Source organism: Schistocerca cancellata, chromosome 7 (assembly GCF_023864275.1).
Source record: "Schistocerca cancellata isolate TAMUIC-IGC-003103 chromosome 7, iqSchCanc2.1, whole genome shotgun sequence".
NCBI classification, from domain to species: domain Eukaryota; kingdom Metazoa; phylum Arthropoda; class Insecta; order Orthoptera; family Acrididae; genus Schistocerca; species Schistocerca cancellata.
In genome coordinates, this window is record NC_064632.1 from 178,857,122 (window position 1) to 178,877,395 (window position 20,274).

Consider the following 20,274-nt stretch of genomic DNA (forward strand, 5'->3'; position numbering starts at 1 on the left):
GTGAATTCATTGTCCCAGGAAGGGGAAACTTTATAGACACATTCCTGGGGTCAGATACATCACATGATCACACTGACAGAATCACAGGCACATAGACACAGGCAACAGAGCATGCACAATGTCGGCACTAGTACAGTGTATATCCACCTTTCGCAGCAATGCAGGCTGCTATTCTCCCATGGAGACGATCGTAGAGATGCTGGATGTAGTCCTGTGGAACGGCTTGCCATGCCATTTCCACCTGGCGCCTCAGTTGGACCAGCGTTCGTGCTGGACCTGCAGACCGCGTGAGACGACGCTTCATCCAGTCCCAAACATGCTCAATGGGGGACAGATCCGGAGATCTTGCTGGCCAGGGTAGTTGACTTACACCTTCTAGAGCACGTTGGGTGGCACGGGATACATGCGGACGTGCATTGTCCTGTTGGAACAGCAAGTTCCCTTGCCGGTCTAGGAATGGTAGAACGATGGGTTCGATGACGGTTTGGATGTACCGTGCACTATTCAGTGTCCCCTCGACGATCACCAGTGGTGTACGGCCAGTGTAGGAGATCGCTCCCCACACCATGATGCCGGGTGTTGGCCCTGTGTGCCTCGGTCGTATGCAGTCCTGATTGTGGCGCTCACCTGCACGGCGCCAAACACGCATACGACCATCATTGGCACCAAGGCAGAAGCGACTCTCATCGCTGAAGACGACACGTCTCCATTCGTCCCTCCATTCACGCCTGTCGCGACACCACTGGAGGCGGGCTGCACGATGTTGGGGCGTGAGCGGAAGACGGCCTAACGGTGTGCGGGACCGTAGCCCAGCTTCATGGAGACGGTTGCGAATGGTCCTTGCCGATACCCCAGGAGCAACAGTGTCCCTAATTTGCTGGGAAGTGGCGGTGCGGTCCCCTACGGCACTGCGTAGGATCCTACGGTCTTGGCGTGCATCCGTGCGTTGCTGCGGTCCGGTCCCAGGTCGACGGGCACGTGCACCTTCCGCCGACCACTGGCGACAACATCGATGTACTGTGGAGACCTCACGCCCCACGTGTTGAGCAATTCGGCGGTACGTCCACCCGGCCTCCCGCATGCCCACTATACGCCCTCGCTCAAAGTCCGTCAACTGCACATACGGTTCACGTCCACGCTGTCGCGGCATGCTACCAGTGTTAAAGACTGCGATGGAGCACCGTATGCCACGGCAAACTGGCTGACACTGACGGCGGCGGTGCACAAATGCTGCGCAGCTAGCGCCATTCGACGGCCAACACCGCGGTTCCTGGTGTGTCCGCTGTGCCGTGCGTGTGATCATTGCTTGAACAGCCCTCTCGCAGTGTCCGGAGCAAGTATGGTGGGTCTGACACACCGGTGTCAATGTGTTCTTTTTTCCATTTCCAGGAGTGTAGCTTTCGGCATGACCTAATCAGAAAGGACATTTAACAGCTATCCATGATCACTAGAGGAACTAAAGTACGTTGTGAAAGGAAAACGACAACGTATCTTTCGGTATGAACAAATAGGGATTCTGCACTAGTTATACACTAAAAAAACTACTCAAAATTACTAAGAAAAATTATAAGAATATCATGGAACATGCACATTATGTCAGAAATCAGCGGTTCTGAGAACAGGCTTAAGGCTGTGTAGAATGTAGCGAAACGAGGGACAGCACAATTGCCCAAAGAACAGGATAACATTTCTATTGAATTAAATGGAAGGGCCATAAGTGATGAGCCACAGGTAGCAAATGTGTTTAAGGAGAGTTGGAACACCCTATCCCGACAATGTTAAATTTAGTGACTTGGATTCCATGTATATCAGGAACCACTGTAGCTATTGACATGAAACTTTTACAGGATATTAAACTGAATGTTCTGAGTCTACTAAACTATAATAATTGCATTTTAGCCACTGCTCTCGGAAATACAATTTTTTAATTACACAGTTAAAATTTTGTGTACTTTTTTGTACATTATCCTAAATAATTTTGATTATACGTAACATTATGTTCTTCTTTTAGTTCAGTAGACTCAGGATATGTACGTTTTTACTCCCTGAAAATTTGAATGCTATACTCGATGTGATTTCTGAGATTTAGGGAAAAATGGAACGGAAAATGTAAATTTTCAGAAACGGCTTCTAAAGTTTCAAAAGACTGTAACTCATTTAATATATGCTTAATTTTTTATTTTCGTCACTCATAAGCACCCTACACCATGCAGTATATCATCCTCTTGATCTTTCTCCAAGTTTTTCTTCCTTCTGGACTCCCATCATTAAAAGCAATAACAGCATCACTGCCCCCCCCCCTCCCCCGCCATCCCACTTTAGTGTCTTCTTTCCAACAAAAAATATTTTTTGGTAAGCGAGTCCATATAAGATTACTGAACGACTCATTGGGATTTTGAGTTTCACCATGCAGACACTTCTTCAGTAATTCAGGGTTTGCCAGGTCTCTGTAAATAGGTTTTATGTTATCCACGACTGCTGCTGGGATAGAATGTTTATGGCTGTATGGACTGTTTGAGTACTCGGCATTGCGGTAATTGCACCATGAATCAGGTCCAGGAGGGCAAAGGTGGTGTATTGGTTTTTCATCAGATGACAGTCTGTGGAAGAAGGTAGCCATACCGCCTGCTTCATTTTCAAGAAATTCTCAGTATTATTTCTAATGGCCATCCCATAATACTGCTGTAGTTCATCAGTGGAAGGGTGGAAGAGCTAGCAGACTGATGTAGGAGGATTGCAGCTTTGGCAGCAGCGTCTGCAGCTTCATTTCCCGTCAGACCGACGTGACCAGGAACCCTAATCAACATCACAATTTTTTGTGATATCGTAGTGAGTTACTTAAATGTAGAAGCTCTCTTATAGCCCTCGCTCCACTGCAGTCGGAAACAAAGTCCGCGGTTAAATACGTGGCACTGCATAACAGGACCACAACGCCAAGAGAAAACAAGACGGCGACCGGGAAATAGGGAAAAGAAGGTAACTGTTATTACGTGGGAACGAGTAAAGACTTGGCATCTCGCAATGTATCCATCACTTAAAGTCAACCCACAACAAGAAAAATGGTTCAAATGGCTCTGAGCACTATGCGACTCAACTTCTGAGGTCATCAGTCGCCTAGAACTTAGAACTAATTAAACCTAACTAACCTAAGGACATCACACACATCCATGCCCGAGGCAGGATTCGAACCTGCGACCCTAGCGGTCACGCGGTTCCAGACTGAAGCGCCTTTAACCGCACGGCCACACCGGCCGGCCACCGAGCGAGGTGGCGCAGTGGTTAGCACACTGGACTCGCATTCGGGAGGACGACGGTTCAATCCCGTCTCCAGCCATCCTGATTTAGGTTTTCCGTGATTTCCCTAAATAGTTTCAGGCAAATGCCGGGATGGTTCCTTTGAAAGGGCACGGCCGATTTCCTTTCCAATCCTTCCCTAACCCGAGCTTGCGCTCCGTCTCTAATGACCTCGTTGTCGACGGGACGTTAAACACTAACCACCACCACCACACCGGCCGGCCAACAAGAAAAATGCGTAGCCGTAATGGCTATTGAGATGAGTACATTAACAGTAACACGAACTAAGCATTATACTGCGTCCGGCAACAGAAGCGGATTCCCACCGTAACGTCAGTGTACGTTGGCTGGCGCGCCGAGTCGACGCGGTACATGGCCATCCATCACACTGCCACGTCCTTCCGACAGCCACTCTCTGGCGAACTACACCACAGCTCGTCACGATACCCTTCCTCTACCCGGGTATCAGCTGCGTTATGAGCCGGCGTCACTGCCATCAGACACCAGAGTTTCAAACAACGATACTCCACTCGAAAACGAAAACAACAATTCTGAAATAACTTCTGAATACTAATACGGTTGCAGTCCCGTCAAGTACTGCACTGTTAATTCAAACGACAGCAGCCTAAACAGTGAGCTGATCACAGAGAGAATGTTGGGTCAGGGACATCTTGTAACGTAACTTCCGAGTAACGTTACAGGAAGACGTAATTGGCCGTAACAATTACCTCAGTACATCAGCTTGACACGATTGTGAGAACCGAGGGAGATGGCGCAGTGGTTAGTGCACTGGAGTTGCATTCAGGAGGACGACGGTTCAAACTCGCGTTCGGCCTCCCAGATTTAGGTTTTCCGTAATTTCCGTAAATCTCTTCAGACAAATACCGGGATGGTTTCTTTGAAAGGGTACGGCTGATTTCCTTCCCCATCCTTGACACGATCCGAACTTGTGCTCCGTCTCTAATGACCTCGATGTCGACAGGGCGTTAAACCCAATCGTCCTTTCCTTCTATTACGTTGATGTGAAATGGTAATTCCTGAAGATTGAAGTTTAACAAAGGTGGGCGTTCAGTAATCGCACTTCGGTACCAGTAGAAATACTTAGCGAAGTTGTTACCAAAATCTGTGACATGGATAATTTTGGCACAATAGAAGCTGATGTCATAGCATGAGATAGCAAATGCCATTGGAGAATCCCGAACTATCATTTCATGAATGCCGACTCACTTTCACGTTACGGGAGGTTTATGGATAACATGAGGGTAAGGTTGTTCGTGAACATCTACAGCCAGAATGGTCGCTATCTCACAGTCATATTAAGCATTAAAACCACTATCTCAAGTTCTCTATATTTTTTGTTAAACCAGTCTCGAAATTTTTTGGGCTGAAGGGGTACGTATGTCAGTACAAAGCTTAGGAATGAAACGCATTTGCCAGTAATCTTTCTAGTATGTACCGGGTGATCAAAAAGTCAGTATAAATTTGAAAACTGAATAAATCACGGAGTAATGTGGATAGAGAGGTACAAATTGACACACATACTTGGGATGACATGGGATTGTATTAGAATAAAAAAAAATACAAAAGATCAAAAAATGTTCGACAGATGGTGCTTCATCTGATCTGAATAGCAATAATTAGCATAACAAAGTAAGACAAAAGGAAAGATGATGTTCGTTACAGGAAATGCTCAATATGTCCACCATCATTCCTCAACAATAGCTGTAGTCGAGGAATAATGTTGTGAACAGCACTGTAAAGCATGTCCGGAGTTATGGTGAGGCATTGGCGTCGGATGTTGTCTTTCAGCATCCCTAGAGATGTCGGTCGATCACGATACACTTGCGACTTCAGGTAACCCCAAAGCCAATAATCGCACGGACTGAGGTCTGGGGACCTGGGAGGCCAAGCATGACGAAAGTGGCGGCTGAGCACACGATCATCACCAAACGACGCGCGCAAGAGATCTTTCACGCGTCTAGCAATATGGGGTGGAGCGCCATCCTGCATAAACATCGTACGTTCCAGCAGGTGTTTATCAGCCATGCTGGGGATGATGCGATTCTGTAACATATCGGCGTACCTTTCACCCGTCACACTAACAGTTACAAAACCAGAATCACGGATTTCCTCGAAGAAAAAAGGCCCGATAACGGTAGATGTGGTAAATCCAACCCATACCATGACTTTCTCGTCGTGCAATGGAGTTTCCACGACAGTTCTAGGATTTTCGGCAGCCCAAATTCTGCAGTTGTGGACGTTGACAGACACTCGGAGCGTGAAATGAGCTTCGTCGGTCCACAACACGTTACTCAACCAATCGTCATCTTCCGCCATCTTTTGAAACCCCCACACCGCAAATGCCCTCCGCTTCACTAAATCGCCAGGTAACAGTTCATGATGCTGATGGATTTTGTACGGATAGCATCGGAGGGTACGCCTAAGTGCCAACCAAACGGTAGTGTATGGAATGCCGGTGCGACGTGCGACTGCTCGAGCGCTGACTTCCCCGCGCATAGACGAACCCGCTACAGTCTCCATTTCTTCCTGAACTGTCTCAGCAGCATTACGCCTTGTGCTCGGTCGGCCACTACGGGCTCTATCGTCTAAACAACCCGTGGCTTCGAACTTCGAAATCATTCTCGCCACAGCTGCATTTGTCAACGGACCTTTACCCGTTCGAATCCCCTTCCTATGGCGATAGGATCGTAACGCTGAACTAGCGCATTCCCCATTCTGATCATACAGCTTCACTAAAAGCACCTTTTCAGGTAACGTCAACATGCTGCGACTGCTGGCGCATCTGATTCTCTCTCTCATTACAGCTCCTTTTATACACGATTGTCATGCGCAGTCACTGACGTTTTGCTGTCCAGCGTCATCTGTCGGAAATTTTGTAAACTTTGTTTTTTTTTGGGTTCTTATAAAACCCCATGTCATTCCAAGCATGTGTGCCAATTTTTACCTCTCTATCTACATTATTCCGTGGTTTATTAAGTTTTCAAATTTATACTGACTTTTTGATCACCCAGTATATTAATGAGTTCTACATAGCAACTTTTATCTTTGCATTACATGTTTTCTAATACGTACGTCTAAAGTTTCTGTCTTTAATTCTGTAGATCTGAAGTTGACTCGTGTCAATATGCTCAGGTGGTACGTAGCAACGGCAAATGGTCCGAATATACACTGGGTTAGGAGTGAAAGTAACTTTTGCGTGATGTGTCGCTGCCAAATGACATAGCTCGATGAAAGGTGGACCACACATAGAAGGAAATGCTACAGTACACTACAGCACAGGAGGTAACTGAAAGGAATACGCAATGATACGAAAGAAATAATACTTTTATTCAAAGACAATAATTACACTGAAGTCATTGTGATTAATGATTGTCTTCTGGAAAGTACGCAAAGGCCGAGACATGGTTTTTAATAGGGTACGTGGCCACCACAGACGGCAGGGCATGCTCTGCAAGATGCATCCATGCTGACCACAAAGTTGTTAAGGAGTTTTTGTGGTAGGTGTTCCATTCCTACACCAGCGCGTTTATCAACTGCTGGATCGTCGCTGATGCATATGGCCTTGCTGCAATACGCATCCTACAGGTTATGGATGGGATTTAAGTTGGGGAAACAGCTAGACCAGTTCTATCTATCGCTTGAGCCTTGTCCCGCAGGGTCATCCATCGTTAATCGGATTTGGCAGGTTAATGTTTAAGGGTGGCCGGATGCCCTTCCTGCCACCACCCCGTACACATTTGGCTCAAATGGTCATTTTTATGTACTTCATTTACATAAATAAAACGGTAGAATATAATTCACGATGTACCAATATCCGATGCCTATTAGTCCTACTACAAGCAAACAGTCTTATATTAGGAAATAGTCCCACATTTCATTCACACGCTCCACTCCCTCAAGCATGAGATCGAAAAGTAGTAGAACGAAATTTTTGTATAAATTTGGAATCGTCCTATTCTTTCGTATCATTTGTGTGATGTCCCCGTTTCTTCTTCTTCCTCGTTCTAACAAACAATCTTGCCATCACTAATTCTGTAACTATTCCTGCCTTTGACAAAACTTATTCTTCGGTTAACTTCACTAACCCTGCCAGAATCATCAGTTCAGTTGTCTCGTATTTATTCTCTGGTTAGGCGTTATTATGTGTTCGTACAACACGTTTTCGCGCTATTCCAAGAATAGAACTTAAGCGGCTGCTAACCGGGGACTGTACAACTGGCCCTTAGTAGTGTAGCGATGTGGCAAACATTTTCTGTCACAATTTCATTTTCTTGGATACACTGAGGAGATTAATATGTAAGCTTTCTCACCTGTTATTCCTGTTATTCGTTTATTTCCACTCTGGTAGACTGAATCTATGGATTTCTCTAATAATCGTAACAACGCTGATCATTCGCGCATCCAATCAACCAAATAAACAAACAGCGATTGACATTCACCTGTTCGGGTTTATCCGGCTCAGACCATATAGCTCCACCCCCTTTTTTCTGGGGGAAAGTTTTTTATTTCTAGACCCGACGGGGATATCCCTTGCAGAGGCATCACGTACACTATGCACGCATTCAAAAACAACTTATGATTAGTTCAGGAATCAACTCGGAATGTTTCGAGAATGAGATTTTCACTCTGCAGCGGATTGTGAGGTGATATGAAACTTACTGTCAAATTAAAACTATGTGCCGGACCGAGACTCGAACTAGGGACCTTTGCTTTTCGCGGGCAAGTGCTCTACCGGTAGAGCACTTGCCCGCGAATGGCAAAGGTCCCGAGTTAGAGTCTCGGTCCGCCACACAGTTTTAATCTGCCAGTAAGTTTCAACTCAGAATGTGTTCAAAAATGTTCAAAAAACGACTGTGATGCGTTTCAAAATCATATGAATGATCAATAGACCAGCATGAGCTGGATGCTAAGGCGCTTCGTCAAGAATATTTAGCGCCCCGTGAAATTTCCCCCCGGGGCAGATACCCTGGTCTGGTCTGCATCCCCTCCGCTCCCCCCTTCACCAAGACCCGGCGCTGCCGAACGAGACAGCGATACGACAGTTGGACATGGGATGGTGGTAAGGCTCGAAGTCGAGCCAAAGGCTGAGCAGTATCGTGCATTATCATCGACGCTATGACAAAAGCTGATACTAATTGTATCTGGCATGCCTCTCGAATTTACGCGCAACGGCCTGATTGGCTAACTTCAATGTTAATCAACTCGGCGACGGGGCAATGTATCAATTTTTTTTAACTGTTACTTCTCAGCACAACCTACGCTGCAACACCCCTACAAGCTTCTCAGATTATTTCTATCTACCCTGTATAACTGATCTAGCCGAAAGCTCGTAAGGTTGTTCTGAGAAGTAACTGTTAAAAAAATTGGCACATTGCCCTGTCTCCGAATGAAACCAGTGAAGCCACGACTTCGTCACAGGGATATTACAAAGAGTTTAGTAACATGTGAGATGTGCTGAACTCAAAAGAAACTTTTGAATACGGCACAAAGACAAAAGTCGGAAAACCTACGTATGTCGCCCATGTAGAAAACATAGGCCAAGACAGTGGAACGATAAAGAATGGTTTAAAAATCCTGCACCCAAGGGAGAAGATGAATTACTTGACTCATTCTAGTAGGTGGAAATACATGATGCAAAGAGGAGAAACCCTGAATTGCTATGCAGTTAACAGGATTAGCACAAAACGAGTGTTTTTTGTACCTCACCTCAGTACCGAAACACGAACCTCAAAAGAAATGTCACATAAGCCACTCACAAGGCGGCATGCGATAGAGCACGTCCGTGATATATTTACGCGGCTGCGGGTGGACATAGCACTGGAATAAACAAGTACTGAAAGTCAACTACAACAAGACAGTACCCTGCTAATACGTACGGGTAGTAAGGCATATCTTTGCATACTGAAGCGTAAACAAGAAGAGAGAGCGCTAGAAATTTATTGCTGATTAGTCTGATAAGAGTACCATTCCAATAAAATCATCTCGGTTTACAAGGTGGGTCATTCCGAATAAAACACTCGAGCTTTAGACAGCTGCCTCCGCCATCGTCATCAAAGAGTTGAAATCACTGACTGCCAGGGTTGGATAGGTGTTCTGCTTATATATACAGGGTGTTACAAAAAGGTACGGCCAAACTTTCAGGAAACATTAATCACACACAAAGAAAGAAAAGATCTTATGTGGACATGTGTCCGGAAACGCTTACTTTCCATGTTAGAGCTCATTATATTACTTCTCTTCAAATCACATTAATCATCGAATGGAAACACACAGCAACAGAACGTACCAGCGTGACTTCAAACACTTTGTTACAGGAAATGTTCAAAATGTGCTCCGTTAGCGAGGATACATGCATCCACCCTCTGTCGCATAGAATCCCTGATGCGCTGATGCAGCCTTGGAGAATGGCGTATTGTATCACAGCCGTCCACAATACGAGCACGAAGAGTCTCTACATTTGGTACCGGGGTTGCGTAGACAAGAGATTTCAAATGCCCCCATAAATGAAAGTCAAAACGGTTGAGATCAGCAGAGCGTGGAGGCCATGGAACTGGTCCGCCTCTACCAATCCATCGGTTACCGAATCAGTTGTCGAGAAGCGTACGAAAACTTCAACTGAAATGTACAGGAGCTCCATCATGCATGAACCACATGTTGTGTCGTACTTGCAAAGGCACATGTTCTAGCAGCACAGGTAGAGTATCCCGTATGAAATCATGATAACGTGCTCCATTGAGCGTAGATGGAAGAACGTGGGGTCCAATCAAGACATCACCAACAATGCCTGCCCAAACGTTCACAGAAAATCAGTGTTGATGACGTGATTGCACAATTGCGTGCGGATTCTCGTCAGCCCACACATGTTGATGGCGAAAATTTACAATTTGATCACATTGGAATGACGAAACTAAAATGAGCTCTAACATGGAAATTAAGCGTTTCCGGACACATGTCCACATAACATATTTTCTTTCTTTGTGTGTGAGGAATGTTTCCTGAAAGTTTGGCCGTACCTTTTTGTAACACCCTGTATATGTAATGATAGCTTCTGGAACCTTCCACTCTGGCCCTCCCTGGAAGGTTCCAGAGCCGCCATTACATCTATGCAAGCAGAACCCTTGCGAAACCTGGCAGTCAGTGACTCCAATTCCTGATGACGTAGGCGGAGATAGCTGTCGAAAGCCCGAGTGTTTTATTCGAAATGACGCAGCTTGTAAACCGAGAACATTTTATTAAAGCATGCCACCGCAAAAGATTCCGAGGACACAAGATTACTACTCATTGTCTTATGATAAATGAACCATATAGACCGTGACTTCGGTAAGTGGGACAAACTGCAGGAAAAGATCGCTGAGGGGTTAAGGTGCAATATAGGTCGCAAGAATATATCGCCAGAAATGGCTTCCAAGGGAGTTGTACCCATTTGAAAGAGGAATCAAAAGATCTTTCACAGTGACCCCTTTATCAGCACCAGCGTGGGGTGAACGAGACAATCGTGTGGAACAATCTTCACCATAACTGTCACTATGCATATCACTTATACACTCCTGGAAATTCAAATAAGAACACCGTGAATTCATTGTCCCAGGAAGGGGAAACTTTATTGACACATTCCTGGGGTCAGATACATCACATGATCACACTGACAGAACCACAGGCACATAGACACAGGCAACAGAGCATGCACAATGTCGGCACTAGTACAGTGTATATCCACCTTTCGCAGCAATTCAGGCTGCTAATCTCCCCCATGGAGACGATCGTAGAGATGCTGGATGTAGTCCTGTGGAACGGCTTGCCATGCCATTTCCACCTGGCGCCTCAGTTGGACCAGCGTTCGTGCTGGACGTGCAGACCGCGTGAGACGACGCTTCATCCAGTCGCAAACATGCTCAATGGGGGACAGATCCGGAGATCTTGCTGGCCAGGGTAGTTGACTTACACCTTCTAGAGCACGTTGGGTGGCACAGGATACATGCGGACGTGCATTGTCCTGTTGGAACAGCAAGTTCCCTTGCCGGTCTAGGAATGGTAGAACGATGGGTTCGATGACGGTTTGGATGTACCGTGCACTATTCAGTGTCCCCTCGACGATCACCAGTGGTGTACGGCCAGTGTAGGAGATCGCTCCCCACACCATGATGCCGGGTGTTGGCCCTGTGTGCCTCGGTCGTATGCAGTCCTGATTGTGGCGCTCACCTGCACGGCGCCAAACACGCATACGACCATCATTGGCACCAAGGCAGAAGCGACTCTCATCGCTGAAGACGACACGTCTCCATTCGTCCCTCCATTCACGCCTGTCGCGACACCACTGGAGGCGGGCTGCACGATGTTGGGGCGTGAGCGGAAGACGGCCTAACGGTGTGCGGGACCGTAGCCCAGCTTCATGGAGACGGTTGCGAATGGTCCTCGCCGATACCCCAGGAGCAACAGTGTCCCTAATTTGCTGGGAAGTGGCGGTGCGGTCCCCTACGGCACTGCGTAGGATCCTACGGTCTTGGCGTGCATCCGTGCGTCGCTGCGGTCCGGTCCCAGGTCGACGGGCACGTGCACCTTCCGCCGACCACTGGCGACAACTTCGATGTACTGTGGAGACCTCACGCCCCACGTGTTGAGCAATTCGGCGGTACGTCCACCCGGCCTCCCGCATGCCCACTATACGCCCTCGCTCAAAGTCCGTCAGCTGCACATACGGTTCACGTCCACGCTGTTGCGGCATGCTACCAGTGTTAAAGACTGCGATGGAGCTCCGTATGCCACGGCAAACTGGCTGACACTGACGGCGGCGGTGCACAAATGCTGCGCAGCTAGCGCCATTCGACGGCCAACACCGCGGTTCCTGGTGTGTCCGCAGTGCCGTGCGTGTGATCATTGCTTGTACAGCCTTCTCGCAGTGTCCGGAGCAAGTATGGTGGGTCTGACACACCGGTGTCAATGTGTTCTTTTTTCCATTTCCAGGAGTGTAACTCGTGCAGGCCGTATTACCTATGGACTTGCTTTCGGGGCAACAGTATTGTCGCCCTTTCATTGTGCAGGCCACCACCACCATACATTCTATGCACAAATGAGGCTATCCTTACGAGTGGCAGTAACGTCAACCTTGAGAACACCCGCCTGTGTCCTACGGAGGATCCCCACAGTATGGTGACAGTAAACTGCCAACAGCAGTTCGTCCGCAGTGTGTGGACGGGAACTATTGGTGACAGCCTACTGGGACCAGTCATTATTCCACAACCCCTCACAGACGAGGCATATCTGCATACTTTCTGCGGGTGACCCTGTCTTTCCTGCTGGAAGAGGTGCCTTTGGTTGTATGAAGGATTAGGTGGATGTTTTATGATCGTCCTCCAGATCATTTCCCTCTTGAGTGTGGAGATAAAACACTAGTGGAGACAGAAGGTTCTCACTTGGTGTTTTCTCATGCTGCTTTCAATCATTAAAACCTAAACTGGGAACGATCTTTGAACTCTACCTTCCCAGTCATACTTCCATATCACTTTTAATGCTCCCTGTCCTATCAGGGATCGTTTTCTGCAGTTTGACACAGTTTAGTAAAGTCACTCTGTATTTTTATGTTATGACTACTATAATTTTATATTTGAGCTTGCTATGTAAACTCTTTGTAAATTTTTGTTCCTTACAACAAAACACGAAACGAAAAACCAGCTTCGACCAGCCACTGATCATCCGGCAAGTGATAATGTTACCATTGCATTGTCAGCCTACTACACTGATATCTGTGTTGACAGCGCTGTGGGAACATAATGTCACCGCATGCAGCCATTACTTATCATTCTGAAGACGATTACTGGCTGCTGCTTCATTGTGAAATGCTTTCGTCATTTGTCGTAAGGAGGAAAAAAGAAGATTTCCAACCAATCACATGATCTCAATTTAGAATATGTGACGAAGTAGTAGCTTTGTTAATTTGTGTAAGCAGTCTACCAATTCGATTATATAACCTAGATTCCTTGCAAAGCTTTGACATTAATGCCAATAAGCTTAGTTTTTATGTAGTTGTATAAAACTTGAAATAGTTACTTTGGTCGAAATCCGGCTGTTTAACGTATTTTACTCTACAAGTTAGATTGTAATACTTGGTGTGATTAAAAATCTGTGAACGAATAAAAAAAAGATTGAATATGATGAAGACGAACTACTATGCTATACACGGTGCCTCCCAGTACTGTTAGGAGTGCTTGTGTGAAATTCCAAACTGCGATGCTATCTTGATGCGAGTTGCTGTGTTACACTCCTTGAAGTTTGAGCAAGAGCTGTGTAGGTCAATGCGCTAGCATCGCTACAGCTGGCGTTCCGATCGTGAATGTAACATCACGTGCCTGACACTAGTGGGATAATGGCGAGGAGCAGCGATGCAACATCAAGTTATGTGTTAATTTTTGTGTCTGTGGTTGTGTCCCGAGTACCGAGAGGTTCTTGGGCGGTCACCCATGACAACGGCCCAGCCCACTAAACGAAGATCTTGTGTGTTTTCCGCCAGCGAACAGACCACAGTTCTCGATCATCCACCGAATTCGCCGCATTTGGCCCCAGCCGACCTCTCGTTGTTCCTCACATTGAAGATGTCAGTGAAAGCACACCGCTACGACGCAGTTACGGACAAGCCAGAAATATTATTTTGTAGTACTGAATGTAATTTCAAAAAAGGACTACAGTGACAATTTCAAAACACACTTAAAACATTCTCAGCTGAGTGTTGATTCACACTATTTTGAATAAATACAGTGATTTTGTGAACATATTCCACGACTTATTTTTCATGGCCACAGCCCTAACAGAACTGGGACACATTATGTAAATGATGAAGCCTGATGTATTTATAACATGAACATAAGTGGATCAAATATGGATTTCCGTGTACTGGTTATTCCCCATTCTGAAGTTGCTGTTTCGCTGTGTACAGTCTTGTGTTTTTTACTGCTAATCTCTGCATCCTTTTGGATGAGATGAAAACCAGTCACAAACAAGATCTCTGGTACCATAATATTAGAGCATCTCTAAGACGGTTTTGTATAATACGAAACATAAATGAAAATTAGTACGATCTGTTAGTTTAGTCAGACTATACACAAAGCTACTTGCGGTGTGTGTGTGTGTGTGTGTGTGTGTGTGTGTGTGTGTGTGTGTGTGTGTGTGTGTGGGTTGGTGGAGCGGTACCTGCATTTGGGCTTCTGCTATCAAAGGTCGTTCTCGCAGAAAAAGGAAATTACAGTTACATTTTCTGGTGTTGAGGCCGGCCGAAGTGGCCGAGCGGTTCTAGGCGCTACAGTTTGGAGCCGCGTGACCGCTACGGTCGCAGATTCGAATCCTGCCTCGGACATGGATGTGTGTGATGTCCTTAGGTTAGTTAGGTTTAAGTAGTTCTAAGTTCTAGGGGACTGATGACCTCAGATGTTAAGTCCCATAGTGCTCAGAGCCATTTTTCTGGTGTTGAAGTTAGTCCATTGAGCTTTACTTTAGTTACTGTCCGCCTGCTTAGCTGGGTGGTAACGTGCTCGCCTCTCATGAAAGCGGGCCCCGGTTCGATTTCCGGCCGGGTTGGAGATTTTCTCCGCTTGGGGACTGGGTGTTGTGTTGTCTTCATCATAATTTCATCCTCATCACTGGGCAGCAAGTCTCCCAACGTGGCGTCAAAAGAAATACGACTTGCACTTGACGGCCGATCTTCCCCGTATAGGGGCCTCCCGGCAAACGATTCCATCCGATCATTTCCATTTTTTTTTATTTTAATACTTGAAGTGTCAGCAAAGAGAACTACTACTGCTTCTTGAACACGTGGTGACAGATCATTTACACAGCATAAGCTATGAGTAATTTTACATGTGGACTGTTGTTTTATGATGAGCCTGTCCGTTCAAAACTAATTAGACCGCTATTTTATTAATAAATAGCATTATTAACAGTGTCTGGTTACTGTTCTTACTTTATTGTAAGAACGAACCTGTGTTTTCTTACATGCAGGTCTCACAATGACGGTTTCCATCAAAATAGCAAGATCATTTATGTACAAGAAGAACAAAACTGTGCCCAATATCGCTACCTGCAGTATATCTTTAGTAACTATTCCCCTTTCTGAAGACACTGTTTCCCGGTATACATTCCTTATGATTCTTACAGTAACTCTCCGCATCCTTTTAGTTATGAGGTACCGAGCGAGGTGGCGCAGTGGTTAGCACACTGGACTCGCATTCGGGAGGACGACGGTTCAATCCCGTCTCCGGCCATCCTGATTTAGGTTTTCCGTGATTTCCCTAAATCGCTTCAGGCAAATGCCGGGATGGTTCCTTTGAAAGGGCACGGCCGATTTCCTTCCCCCATCCTTCCCTCACCCGAGCTTGCGCTCCGTCTCTAATGACCTCGTTGTCGACGGGACGTTAAACACTAATCTCCTCCTCCTCCCTCCAGTTATGAGGAGCGGTTTCATCGCCTCTGACAATGTCGACAAAAAACTGTCACGCTAAGCCTTGCAGCATGCAAGTATCTTCGCACAGGTCGACAAAAAACTGTCACGCTAAGCCTTGCAGCATGCAAGTATCTTCGCACAGATGCTCCTTCGTTGCTTCTTATAGTCTTCCGTTAGGTGCTGAAGAACCCAGCGGGCACACGGCTTTGACTACCCCAGCTGGTGGACGAGTGTGTCAGCACTACAGAGATGTCTAGTTGAGCAGCGAAGTGTTTTATTGTAATCCATCAATCACTTCAAATGAGAGTGTCTGCATGCTCCAACATTGCAGGAGTCACAGCAGTGTGCAGTCTGACAGCAGGCAGGAAATCGGACACATCGGCGTGAACTTGTCGTACAGTGACTCACCGGACTTTTGCCCACTTCCAGGTCTCTGTAGACGTTCTGCAAACAGCTATGAATATCTGCGGTGCTCTGGTTTTCCGTCAAAAGAATCTCAGTGAGAGCTCTCCGCCTGGAAAGCACCTCCGTCAGAGAAACCATCTGTCTGAACTTTATGAAGCTATAGAGGCTAAAGCGGAAATACTCAACTATGTCCCACGACAAATACCGCATTTTTTGAACAGAAATAAGCCGAGAAAAAATGTGTTGCATTATTTATTGATCGCCCCTCGTATATATGCTGCTCTACAGTCTACAGAAAAGTTAAAAAAAAAAAAAACACAATAAGAATAGAAACAAAGAAGAAAAACAGGCGATAAAACGGTGACATTGCAAAAACTGTAAAATGGCGTTAAGTTATTGAATTTAAAATATAAAAACACTGCGGTGACGATATGGATGAAGACACACAAGATGTAGACAGGCACAAAAAACACGGCGACAGTCTGGTTTCTGTTCGCACGAGATAAAAAAACACAACTAGCGACAGTATGGCGGCTGTTCGCAACACTGACAGGAGACGCACAACACTCAACACTCACTTATAACAGCATTATACAGGTGACATGGTGGCAGGGGGAAGGGAGGGCCCAGACCTATGAGGGGGAAAAGGGGGGAGGAGAGGAAAGGAAAAAACGGGGGAGCCAATGGAGGGAGGGGGCGTAGAAAAGGTTGGTTGAAATGGCTCTGAGCACTATGGGACTTAACTTCTGAGGTCATCAGTCCCCTACAACTTCGAACTACTTAAACCTAATTAACCTAACGACATCACACACATCCATGCCCGAGGCAGGATTCGAACCTGCGACCGTAGCGGTCGCGCGGTTCCAGGCTGTAGCGCCTAGAATCGCTGGCTGGCCGGTGTGGCGTGCGGTTCTAGGCGCTTCAGTCTGGGACCGCGTGACCGCTACGGTCGTAGGTTCGAATCCTGCCTCGGGCATGGATGTGTGTGATGTCCTTAGGTTAGTTAGGCTTAAGTAGTTGTAAGTTCTAGGGGACCGATGACCACAAATGTTAAGTCCCATAGTGCTCAGAGCCATTTCTTAGAACCACTAGGCCACCACGGCCGGCCATAGAAAAGGGGGGGCAGGCGGACTTAAGAAGGAGTGGGAAAGGCAATGGAGAAGAGAGCAGAAAGGACTCAGGGGAGAGAAGGGAGGTAGAGAGAGGGTAGGCGGAAAAAAAACAGGATGGAAGGAGGGAAGAGGGAGCCCAGGGAAAGGACAGTGGAAAGGAGGGGGAGGTGAGGATCACAGTTGATAGGAGGGATAAATGGAGGGAGAGAGGGCATATCCAGGAGGGGGAGTTGACGGAAACCGCCTAGGGAAAGGAGATGAAGGGTGCAGAGATGGAGGGTAGGGGGGACACAACAGTGAAGGTCCGCCGCTCGTGGTCTCGCGGTAGCGTTCTCGCTTCCCGAGCACGGGGTCCCGGGTTCGATTCCCGGCGGGGTCAGGGATTTTCACCTGCCTCGAGATGACTGGGTGTTTGTGTTGTCCTCATCATTTCATCATCATCCAGGAAAGTGGCGAAATTGGACTGAGCAAAGATTGGATAATTGTACGGGCGCTGATAACCACGCAGTTGAGCGCCCCACGAACCAAACATCATCATCATCAACAGTGAAGGTGCGGCAGAGGGCAGGGGTTGGAGAGGAGATTAGCAACCAGGGGATGTGCGGGATCAAGGTGGCGGGAGGTGTAGAGTATGTGGATATGTTCGAGAAATAGGATCAGATGGGGGAAAGGAATCAGTACGTAGAGGATCCGCGTAGGGGACGGGAGGCGTATACGGAAGGTGAGGCGGAGTGCATGGCGTTCGAGGATCTGGAGGGACTTGTAGGATTTGGGGGGCCGGATATCCGGGCGCGACTGGCATAACAGAGGATGGGACGGATTAAGGATTTGTAGGTGTGGAGGATGGTAGAGGGGTTCAACCCCCCTGTCCGGCCAGAGAGGAGTTTGAGGAGTCGGAGGCGGTTGTGGGCCTCAGATTGGATAGAGCGGAGATGAGGGATCCAGGTGAGGTGACGGTCAACGGTGTGGCCAAGGTAGGTGAGGGTGGGGGAGAGGCGGAAAGGACGGGCGCAGATGGTAAGGGATTACAAGCAAGATCTGTGACAGGATTATACTTTTACTTCCCTGGGAGAACACAGAACTGCACAGTCGAATTGTGATGCCAAGTCCCAGGCACGTGGTGTGACGTACCTGCGCTTGGGCTTGAGCGGCGGCAGGTCGGGCTCGTAGGCGCCGGGCGCGGGCACCCTGGGGTCGCGGTACTGCTGCAGCAGCAGCCGCATCGTGGGCACCGCCGTGAAGCGCGCCGTCGCCGTCCACACGCCGTAGCGCTTGCGCGCCAGCAGCTTCTCGGCGTCGCTCGGCGGCACGTACATGTCCTTAGGCTGCACGCGGAACGCACGCGGCGCGAAGTGGTTCTTTATCGTCGACTCGTCTCGCGGGCCTGCGGGCACCAGGCGCGCCTTTCACTACCCACAAATATACAGCTTGAGGATCGTATAACACGTGTACTCTTATCACCAACTGTTTAAGTAGGCTGTTTAGGTTTTTATGTTGGTAACGCCACGTAGCGCTCTGTATGAAAATCACTGACTGTGCTGTGTGCAGTCTGTGGCTGGTTGGCACTGTTGGAATATTCGCTATTGTAGTGTTGGGCAGCTCGATGTGAACAGCGCTTAGCGTTGCGCAGTTGGAGGTGAGCCGCCAGCAGTGGTGGATGCGGGGAGAGAGATGGCGGAGTTTTGAGAGCGGATGATCTGGAAGTGTGTCCATCAGAAAGAGTAAATTTGTAAGACTGGATGTCATGAACTGATATACATATTATGACTTTTGAACACTATTAAGGTAAATACATTGTTTGTTCTCTATCAAAATCTTTCATTTGCTAACAATGCCTATCAGTAGTTAGTGCCTTCAGTAGTTAAAATCTTATATTTAGCTGGCAATATTGGGCGCTCGCTGTATTGCAGTAGTTCGAGTAACGAAGATTTTTGTGAGGCAAGTGATTCATGAAAGGTATAGGTTATTGTTAGTCAGGGGCATTCTTTTGTAGGGATTATCGAAAGTCAGATTGCGTTACGCTAAAAATATTGTGTGTCAGTTTAGTGTTGATCAGAATAAGTAGAGAGTACGTTCAGTTTCTCTCAGCTGTTTGAAAATCAAATAACGTAAAGGGTTAACCAATACAGTAATTCATTAATTTTTCTAAGGGGATTTTCAACTGAGGCTCAGCCACTGTACAGACGCACAGTGACAGGTATACGGGGTATATACTCTACCCTCAATAAGTTTGGAAACACCTAGTAATTATGGACAATGGAAAGAAATACAGTGTAAAAATGCATTTTGTTGTTTTCCAAACGTTTATTAAGCTCAAATAATACACAGGAAGATGCAAGAACTAAATTTTCGATTCCTCAAAATAGCAACCCTATGGTTTCACCACTGCCTTGCACACCCTCGGCATGCGCTGCGTCAGTTTTTCAAAGGTTTCAGTTGGAATTAATCTCCATTCTTTCTGTAGGACCTCCCACGATTGTGACCCGCTCTTGATTTCCCGTTTTCGGATCCTCTACATCTACATCTACATTTATACTCCGCAAGCCACCCAACGGTGTGTGGCGGAGGGCACTTTACGTGCCACTGTCATTACCTTCCTTTCCTGTTCCAGTCGCGTATGGTTCGCGGGAAGAACGACTGTCTTGAAAGCCTCCTTGCGCGCTCTAATCTCTCTAATTTTACATTCGTGATCTCCTCGGAAGGTATAAGTAGGGGGAAGCAATATATTCGATACCTCATCCAGAAACGCACCCTCTCGAAACCTGGACAGCAAGCTACACCGCGATGCAGAGCGCCCATCTTGCAGAGTCTGCCAGTTGAGTTTGCTAAACATCTCCTTAACGCTATCTCGCTTACCAAATAACCCTGTGACGAAACGCGCCGCTCTTCTTTGGATCTTCTCTATCTCCTCCGTCAACCCGACATGGTACGGATCCCACACTGATGTGCAATACTCAAGTATAGGTCGAACGAGTGTTTTGTAAGCCACCTCCTTTGCTGATGGACTACATTTTC

The 20,274-nt window shown here is 47.0% G+C and overlaps 1 protein-coding gene across 1 annotated transcript in view; it reads right to left on the minus strand.

Annotated features, from left to right (window-relative positions):
* LOC126092580 (uncharacterized) overlaps positions 1 to 18,493 on the minus strand; it is a 36,020-nt gene extending 17,527 nt beyond the window's left edge. The window contains exon 1 of the mRNA XM_049908268.1: positions 18,391 to 18,493. Coding sequence (XP_049764225.1) covers positions 18,391 to 18,482 — 92 coding nt within the window. The 5' untranslated portion in view covers positions 18,483 to 18,493. The remainder of the gene's footprint in view (positions 1 to 18,390) is intronic.
* Positions 18,494 to 20,274: the final 1,781 nt, after the last annotated feature.